We start from the raw sequence: 10,392 nt of genomic DNA, 5'->3' as shown, positions 1-10,392 counted from the left end.
ACGTGAAGGCCACCGTAGACAAGCTTGTAAAGGGAGGGATGAATGCAGGGTCATTCAGTTGGTTTCAATTAGCAACCTCACCACTAGATGCCACTAAATCCTACACACTGGTCCTTTAATGTGTCACCAGAAACATGTCACTGATGTATCCTCCCTGTCTCTGTGACCCGTCCAGACCGCCCCGGCCTGCTGAACGTGAAGCCCATCGAGCAGCTTCAGGAGACGGTGCTCCATTCGCTGGAGCTGCAGCTGAAGCTAAATCACCCGGACTCTCTGCAACTGTTCGCCAAGCTGCTCCAGAAAATGACTGACCTGCGTCAGATCGTCACCGACCACGTCCACCTCATACAGCTGCTGAAGAAGACGGAGGTGGACATGTGCTTGCACCCACTGCTGCAGGAGATCATGAAGGACTTGTATTAGAATTCGGCAGGAGAAAAAAAGGACAAGCAGAGAACAGAGATTTTATTTTTAAAATCACGACTTGTGAAATTATAATGATGAAGCACTTTGTGCTGCCGGTGTGTTGAAATAAAGGGAGGTTGCCAGACAGGCTGACTGAAATTGAGAAAGAGATGAGGAAGAACAGGAAAAGAGAAATCAAGGAAAGAGAGACAGAATCTGAGTATTCGATCTTGTCTAGACAGCAGCATGTGAATAACTTGTGGCGCACAGTCATTTAGCCACTGCTGAGCGTGGACGTTTTGCAAACGAGTGGGCTGCCAACTTAAACACGAAACTACCACCTATTGCAGCGATCGGGACGAGCGTCTGTGACTAACTGAAAGAGCGTGTTCTTATTGGCAAGCTGAAGCTTAAAATGGCGAGTGCTCAACACAGCCTGCCTCAAGTGCCTTCAGGAGAAATCACTGTGAATATTCTAACACAGTGTGTTGTTCATGTGCAGCTTATCTACATGTTGCGTTACAACCGTCACAGGCAGCAGCAGCAGCAGCAGCAGCAGCAGCAGCACCAGCAGCGTGTACGTGCTTCAATACCTCTGTGAAGGCACACAAATGCATGAATGCTGACGCGCACACGCACGAAACAATGCACAGACAGTCATTTTCTGTTTTGGCATCAGGGTGCTATCTCTTTTTAATCAGCTTTATCCAAATCAGATTATTGCCTGTAACATATTTTAGACTCGGCCACCTGCAGAAACTGTGAGAAAGTGTGAAGCCAACGAAAGGCACATTACCATGACAATGTTTGTGTAAAAAAAATTAAAAAATATATGCCATATTGTGCCTTTTAAGAATTGCTGTTTGACTTTTTTTTTGTTGAATTAATGCCATTTAAAAATATATATATATATTTTACATATGTATAATATATATTCATGTGTATTATTTTTGTATGGATGAAATTGTCTGTCAAACACACTTTTCAAATTCTTAAAAAGTGGTTGAGTTATAATTTTTACTATGAAATTATTTTTTATCTATGCAAAGTGTCTGATCAATCAGATGTTGTAGTTTTTTTTAGGGGGGTGGGGGGGCATAGGGATTGGATTAATACCAGTGGGGGGGTAAAAAGAAATTTGCTGTAAATAAAATATTTTCTAACTTTTTATTCGAAATCTGTCTCTTGTGTGAAAAAAACATTTCCTAATAATGTCTTTCTTGAAAGCATTCCAGTCACCCTGACTCTGGAAATGTGTTTTGCAGTCATTACATCAGCTGTCCTCAGCGTCTCTTACCAAACACACACACCCTGTTGGAACGATTGCAACATCTGAACTCTGGTGAACTGTGCCAGAAAACCAAAGTCTGTGGATCAAGTCTGTCAGCAAGCGGGGAGGTGGTTTTATTATTTTAAGAGTTTACATTTTTTTGGGGCTTTTTTTTTAAGGGGGCACTAGCTTTTGTGATCATTTACAGAGAGACCTGGAAGGAAACAGGATAGAGAGGAGAAAGCATGTATTAACAAGGTCAGTGTAAAACTCAGGACATCACAATGTAGCCCACTGAGACATCAGGTCACCTCAACACACGGCGCAGGTTCGTTGACACTGAGCCACGGTGTCAGGCTTTTTGCCAAGTTACAAGTCTTTCAGTGCACAAACTCACAGTAGATGCTCGACTTCGTATGAGGGATATACTGTACGCTCAATAAAATCCACCATTAGGATCAAACTCTACAGATGTTAGGATCAGTGGAAATTTGATATTAGTCATTGTTTCATGGCTTTGTTGAATACTCAATTCTGATTGGTCAATTGCAGCGTTCTACGGTCTGTTATTTCTTTATAGCTGACCGCTGCTAGGGACGCAGTTCTGATGTCGGACACTGTAGGATTTTTATGTCAAATTATTGATTTCTTAAACCTGCAGTAGGCAAAATATTTTTGACGTCATTGGGCAAAAATTCCATAATAACCTTTCAGCATATTGTAATTCAAGTGTTCCGAGAGAAAACTAGACTTCTGCACCTCCTCATGGCTCTGTTTTCAGGCTTTAGAAAATCTAGCCTGTGACAGGAGACTTTGGCCAATCACAGGTCAGCGTTCCTATTGGCTGTTCATTCAACGGAGGCAGCTGTCAATCACTCGTCAACTCCGATCAAACGGTCAAACTAGGCAGCGCTGATCAAATATGAATAAATATTCTGTTACTGTAATGCCTATTTCTCATTTGGTTGGTTTGCTCCGGCTGGTAGGCGGTGCTTGGTATTTCCTCAACTGATCTCAACATGGCTGTCGGGTTTGATCGGAGTTTGTGAGTGATTGACAGCTGCTCAGAGACGGCAGACTCCAGCTCGGCTCTGATTGGTTGTTTTCCTCAGGTCTGTGAAATCTTGCAGATGCCATGTTTTATAAAAATAACTTTTCAAATCATATTTGCTCCAATTCTACCTACCGCTGCTTCAAGTAAATAGCCGCGTAATAAGCGGGACATTGTACAGCTGGCCGGTCATTGTTGTGAAATAAACCCCTTCAAGGGGATGCAAGAAGCAGTGTGGCATCGCCTTGTTGGGGTTTATTTCACAACAATGACCGGCTCGCTGTACAATATCCCTTACTTAGGACACATTTCAGTTGATTGCAATCTGCAACCTCACCACTAGATACCATCACCAGATCCTACATACTGCACCTTTAATACAAGAAATATAGCCACTTTAAATCATAATTTTTCCTTCTTTGGTGACTCATACTTACATCACACAGGTTGTCTTAATAAAGATGCCACATTATACCCACTTCTGCTCCTCATTCGATTCATCAGAAACAAGTCATCTGATATTACAACATGTAAGAATTCAAATGTTTTGAAATGGGAGGGTAAAAGACGCCTGGTTGCCTCAGGGCAGTGATGAGGTGTTCTTTGTGTTCCCCTTTCTTTATATATCTGTCGGGGTCTTTTTCTCGGGTTAAAAGGACAAACAAAAATGATGGTAACAATAAGATCTGATGGGGAATAAGAGGGATGTAGCAAAAAAGTAAAAAGGAGAAAATATGAGAGAAGGAAAGAACCAGGCCGTGAGAATGTAGCAGATTAAGGAGAAGTTTGGCCCCTAAAAATAAGCCTTTGAGTTGGCGGATGATGGCGGGGTGGATGGGGAGGGGGGTTTCTGGCTCTGACCCGGATGGTCCTCTTGGATGGTTGATGATGATGGTAATTAAATGTGTTCTTTATGTCGAGTCAGCATATCCTCACTTTGTTACGGCCGGTCTCTGCTGACCAAACCCTGCCAAGATTCCCGAGCTAATCTGCCAAATAATATTCATAAAGTATATTTCTGCAGTTGTCCATCCGCACAGAGCCAAGTCCAAAGATAGCGACTGTGATTTACACAAGGAAGTATTGTTTTAGTTTGAGCTCCTTCAAGAAACTTTTTTTATTCTCTTTTGTTTTAGTATCGGAAAGGAATTTTACTCCCACCGGGGTGTGAAATCTGAGATGTGTGTGTGTTTGTCCTTGAACAAGCCTTGTTTCTGAAGTGATACACCTGCCGCTATAAGACCAATATAGTTCTGGGGAAATAGTTGTGTTTAATCTGGTGTTTATATAGAAAACACATGGGGAATTTATATCATGGCAGTTCATGTTCTAGTGAGATCTACAGGAAAACATTTCCGACTTAGAAGAAATAATGTAGATACTCAGGTTTAGTGCTGGCCAGGGATATATTTTACACGATAAAACTATCAAGCAAAAATAAGTGTAGCTCGATGCACCAGATTTTCAGCATTTCACTGAGAATTGATGTTGTAAATTATGGATTATTCATTGGCACGGAAAGGTGAAAGTGTCTTCTTTCTTCCTCTAATCCTACAATAATGATAACACCTATGGTATAAAGTCAATTTTCATAAATACATAGGCTACAGGAAGTGTGAATTTTACAATTTGAACATGTAAGTAGAGCATCAATTCACCACATTTTACACACCTCCTCTTTAAGTACAGAATTAAATTGACTTTGTTTAATTGAGATTATTCAAAGGGGATTTATTATGCTTTTGTGCTTTTTCACTATAAATATATATATATATATATATATATATAAACAAAGCTAGTCTGAGCGGAGCTGGAGTGGAGTCCAAAGAGTTTGGTTCAGTCACAACAGTGGACCAGCTGACCAATCAGAGCAGACTGGGCTTTGCGGGGCAGGCGCTCAAACGGAGCGTTTCAAACAGAGGGTGAAAAGAGGTGCTTCAGCACAGCCGGTGTGAGAAAAATAAAGCGTTTTTTGAAGATTAAATCATGTAATCATGTTCTGGTAGAAACCCCAAATACAAATATGCACCTCAAAATAAACATAATAGGTCTTCTTTAACAGGTGCTAATTCACTGGATTGGATTTATGGGCAACTGATAGAACCCAACATGAATACAACTAGTAGTCTTAATATGAACATGAGTAGGTGTAAAAAATAACGAACCTTCTGTTCTGTACACTGTACAAATGTTCTTGTGACATAATGTGTCGCCACATTTTTCCACCCACCAACATTTTTCAGACATTGTGTGTAACTGGCATCCCGTCACTTTTGACAGGTGGATATTTTCCAGGTGATTCACTCATTCACTCGCTCTTTAACACCATTAATTGAGTAAGTGCAATATGTTGCAATGTGACCTAATTTCTTAAGCTGTTCTGTCATATGACTGAAATGAGGGAATTGCTGGTGAACATACGGCACATCATTCCCGATTTGTTGGGTCAAGTGAAAGGATTTTTATTTTTAGACTCTCAATAATTGTTCCTATGCCTACAGACACACACACTGCCTAGAGACGACAACATTTTAAAACATTTTAAAACATCATGTCTGCACCAGCGTGCAAACTCCAGGTCTGAGAAGTGAAGCCAATGCAGATGTGCCTTAAACCAGCAGGGGGCGACTCCTCTGGTTGCAAGAAGAAGTCTGATTGTATAGACGTCTATGAGAAAATGAGCCTACTTCTCACTTGATTTATTACCTCAGTAAACATTGTAAACATGAATTTATGGTCTCAATCGCTAGTTTAAAGTCTTCTTCAATAAAGCATGATGTTCATTTAGTAAACTATGGTCCCATTTAGAGTCAAATAGACCATAAAGCAGCGGACGCTTTAGGGCGTGGCTACCTGGTGATTTACAGGTCGCTACCACGGCGTTTTCCAGTCTGGGAGTTGTCCATGTTTTCGTCTTTAGCCCTTTCACAGTGTGTTTTCAGTTCATGAATGTTAATTATAACCTTTTTGGTCGCCTAAAACTGTCTTATTCAGTGTTCGGTTGTACTTAGCTCCACTCTCTCGTCTCACTTCTGGCGACAGCCAAAAACCAAGATGGCCAAAATGATGAACTTGAGGCTTCAAAAAACCAATGGGTGATGTCATGGTGTCTACATCCACTTCTTATATACTGTACAGTCTATGCTCTGTCTACATATGAAGCTACAATCGGTTAACAGTTAGCTTAGCGTAAAGACTGGAAACAGCTAACCTGGCTCAATCCACCTACCCTTTGGTTTTTGTTAACATAACAAATAGATGAAACCTCTCCTGTCTCCAGACCTGTATTTAAAGGACAAATGTGAGAGGACATCGATCTTCTCATCTATATCTCGACAAAAAAGTGAATAAGGCTGCCTGCACAACATTGTCACTATCTCATATGAATCACAGTCTCATGCATTTTTTTCTCACAAACTCAGCTCTAACCGGTAATTGCCAGTTTGCCTGTTGTGCTCAGATTGATGATGCCTTTCTGTGTCACTCTGGAGGAGTCTTAAAGCCTTTCTCACATAGTATGTATGCTGATCATCGGTCCTATGTAGCCTACTTTCCCAAATATGTAGAAACTGAATGGACTCTGCCCTAAGTTTCAATCTGGGAAGAATGGCTAAAATGTGTCTTTAGGGAGAGCCTGGCAGTAGACTGGTAAAAGTAGACCAAAGATTCGACACTAGTTTTAGAGTAAAAAGGGACAGAGCTTCATCTATTTTCTGTTTTGTTTCTCGACGTTAGTGACGAGGTGGAAAAAAAACACACATTGGCACTTGCGTGTTGATCAAGCTTTATTTGTGAAGTCTGTTTCCTGCAAACAGATGCACTTGACTGCACACTGTTTAGCAGATCAGATTACAATACATTTTATTTAGGACACAGTAAGAATATCAATCCATTATTCTGGACTAAAGTGATCAGTAATATATATTGTTAGACAGACCGCCCTGGTGTTCTGTAAAATAATGTAACATCTCCCTCTGCAGGATGGAAACAACTACTGTACCTCACAACAGGGACATTTTCCTCTGCCTGAGCCAAACCAAACCACACTGTGTCACGCTGCGGTGACCTGGCCTCACATCCTCTGACTTACTGATATGAACCCAGCAGATCAGTCCTCCTGAGGTGTGATGACGGCTCAGGAATGAGTTGATCATTTGGAGGGCGGAGGTTCAGGTCGAGGATGGATCGCAATCAGCATGCAGGAGTGAATATCTACACATCAATCTGAGAATATTACAGATTGTCCACAAACATACATCGACTCGGAGGAGTTGCAGCACCTCCTCTGTGGCTGTTGTATTGTTTCAGCTGGTTTGGGCTAAAGAGGGAGAGGAACAATAGAGGCCAATAACAATAATGTAGCTGTCAGGACTGTGAGGGAGGCAAGGTCGCTGAGGTGATACAGTAAACAGGCCAGCCCAGTGCCTTCCTTAATTCCTTAAGTGAACGAAGAAGAAGTTAAAGTTGGACTTAAAGTAATAATGAGTAACTAATATTGTTAGGAAAGGTTGATCAGCTTTTGGCCTTTAAGAGGGAATTGGATCAACACAGGATAAAATTAAAATTAAGTATTATAATTAGGGCTGGCAATCGATTGCGATTAATCGCATGATTGTCCACGATTATTGCGATTAATTGCAAATTAATCACACATTTTTATATCTTTTCAAAATGTACCTTAAAGGGAGATTTGTCAAGTATTTAACACTCTATCAACAAATATGCTGCTTTATGCAAATATATGTATTTATTTATTATTAGCATAAATAATATGTTCAAATCATAACATGGCAAACTGCAGCCCAACAGGCAACAACAGCTGTCAGTGTGTCAGTGTGCTGACTTGACTATGACTTGCCCCAAACTGCATGTGATTATCATAAAGTGGGCATGTCAGTAGAGGGGAGACTCGTGGGTACCCATAGAACCCATTTTCATTCACATATTTTGAGGTCAGAGGTCAAGGGACCCCTTTGAAAATCGCCATGCCAGTTTTTCCTCGCCAAAATTTAGCATAAATTTGGAGCGTATTTTAACCTCCTCAAGCATGGTTGGTACCAATGGGTCCCTTAGGTTTTCTAGTTTCATATGATTCACTCTAGCTTAAAACTTAGCCCACTACAACCTAAAAATCGCAAATTGACGAATTGAAACGAATTTGCGTTAACGCGTTATTATCGCGTTAACTTTGACAGCCCTAGTTCTAACATATCCGTGTTTGGCTGTTTAGCTGACATACATCTTTGTAGGCTAGTATCAAACAGGAATTTCACTTTTAATGTTACAGGAGCTTTTAGGATGAGGGCTGACTGATGTGTTTGGCAAAAGTAACACTTTCTCTGGTAACTTTGGTAATGAGTTAGTAGAGAGCTGCAGGGAAGACGTAGGCTAAACATTTCAGTGAATTTACCACCAAAGTAAAAGTGGACACATATAAACAGTCAATTTGTGTGATGTACAGTAGGCTACTACATCACCTGTGAGTACGTCTCAAAAGATGATTTATTGTTGACATTTAGCTTTTTAACCTTCATTTAGGATTTTAGGAAGGATTTTGGAACATTTGTTTGGAAAAAGATCCATCGTCTCCAGAGGTGGAAAGTAACGATATGTAACCCCAGAAATATATATATTTATGCAAAAAACACTTTTGTATAAATGCTAATTAACTATATTTGTATAAATGCAAACTATATATGCTCAAAGTTGTCAAATTTTGCTTACATTACAAAAATATGTGTGCATGTTGTTCATTTTGTGCTACAGTTTTTGGCTGATTCTATGCTTATAGAGGAACACGTCAGGTTTAATTTTCTGTGACCGCTATGGTTTTCATAATGAGGTGCTGAAATCAGTGCAGCAGTTATCCATCATGCCTTTCACACAAACACACACACACAAACACACACCTGCCTCAGGGGGACAATCAACTGACCAGCAGTAATATCTCCCGCCGGACTGTCCATATTTATGTGTTTGATTCTGGCGATATCATTTTTCTCCACTGAAGGAAGCTCAAAGCTCCGTTGGGTTGTTAGTCTACTGCTCTGTGAACACAACATCACCACTTCTCTGACTGTGTGTGGTCCTCCTGACCCGGTACATCATCAACGCTGCCTGGAACTCAGTTTGATTTTGAGTTTTGCTCACATTACAGTACACAATATGTTGTATTCTGAATGTGTAAACATAATCTAATAAATTCAGACCAGTTTTAAGACACATTTTAGCAATTAATCTGCTAATCATATGCTTTTCCAAAAGAGGGAGATCATCCTACCTATCATCACTGCTTTCAGTTTAGACAAGTTTATTTGATATTATGAGAGGACATACATCAAATAACACACATCTACATATTTCAAAGATGGCACAAAAATGTCCAAGATTTTGATATATGCAAAGTGCTGCAGTCCAGAGGAGGCAGCAGTTTAGAGGAACAGCTAGAAAAGAAGAAATTAAACAAAAGAATTTCAGATTTATGTTTAAAACAATAAACCTTTTTCACGGAAGATATTTGACATGTCACAGTAGAAAAAGCACAGGTGCAAAAAGTAAAATGAATGATGGCTGAATTCAGGGTCCGGTATTGTGCTCATTGCCATGCAGATAGAACATAATAGAACATAGTCACCATCATTAATGTCACTATAGTATTAGTCCTACTATGACAAGTCAAAATGTCTGCTGTGAAAAGGCCCTTTCACACCATGTTGGAGCGTGGACTTCAATTCAAAGTGATTCCTTTATATCTCGTAAATATTATATTATATCTTATGCGTACCCTTACCAAAAAGAAATGTATTCAAGTGTGCTATTAGTATACTTCTTTTAAACTTAAAATAAGAGAGTATACTTTCAGTTTACTTTTTTTGTACTTATCAGAGATATACTTTACTATACAAAAGTATACAGTAAGTAAAGTATACTTGGCTCATACTGACAGGTATACAGAAAAGTCTAAGTATACTTGGCTCATGCTGACAGGTATACAGGAAAGTCTAAGTATACTTGCCATAAAGGCCTACTTGTACTTAATCTTTTGATCGAGATATACTTAAGAAAAGTATAATTAAGTATTCTTGCTTTATGGGCTACAGAAAGGTATACTTGGCTTGTAGTCGTGCTTACTTTTTGATAGAGTGGTTTGATAAAGTATTAAAGTGTGTGATAGGTAGATTTCAGTTCAGGATATTATATATATTATTATATATTCTGGATAATATTTTTCACCTCAACTTTCTTTACAGTTAGTTCTCCAGCCCTATTTCAAATAGTCAAGGTCATTGTGAAGTGCTGGCCTTTAGTTATATCCATATCTTCATGAGACAGGGTTAAACAAATACAAAGTGACTTTAAACAAATGTAAAAAAAAAAAAGAAGTTGAAAATCAAATGTGAATAAAGGAAATTGTGACTCTGCAATCTAGTAGTGTGGTAGTAGCTAGTTAATGTATTAACCCTAGTTTTTTTTATGGAATTAAATTATAGTGTATAATTATAATACTAATACTAATAATAACTAATATAATATAATATAATAATAATAACTAATACAATATAATATAATAATAATAATATACATTATATATATATATATATATTATAATATAATAATAATAATATAATAATACTTGAAACAAACAGTAGGGGGCGTTAATGCGTCA

At 39.0% G+C, this 10,392-nt stretch overlaps 1 protein-coding gene across 1 annotated transcript in view; it reads left to right on the top strand.

The window, feature by feature from the left end:
• Positions 1 to 1,258, top strand: part of pparg (peroxisome proliferator-activated receptor gamma) — a 37,290-nt gene extending 36,032 nt beyond the window's left edge. The window contains exon 9 of the mRNA XM_037781971.1: positions 176 to 1,258. Within this exon, the coding sequence (XP_037637899.1) occupies positions 176 to 423 (248 nt within the window). The 3' untranslated portion in view covers positions 424 to 1,258. The remainder of the gene's footprint in view (positions 1 to 175) is intronic.
• The last annotated feature ends 9,134 nt before the right edge of the window (positions 1,259 to 10,392 follow it).

Source organism: Sebastes umbrosus, chromosome 1 (assembly GCF_015220745.1).
Source record: "Sebastes umbrosus isolate fSebUmb1 chromosome 1, fSebUmb1.pri, whole genome shotgun sequence".
In the NCBI taxonomy this organism is placed as follows: domain Eukaryota; kingdom Metazoa; phylum Chordata; class Actinopteri; order Perciformes; family Sebastidae; genus Sebastes; species Sebastes umbrosus.
The sequence above is the reverse complement of the archived record's forward strand: the minus strand, read 5'-3'. Positions and strand labels throughout refer to the sequence as shown.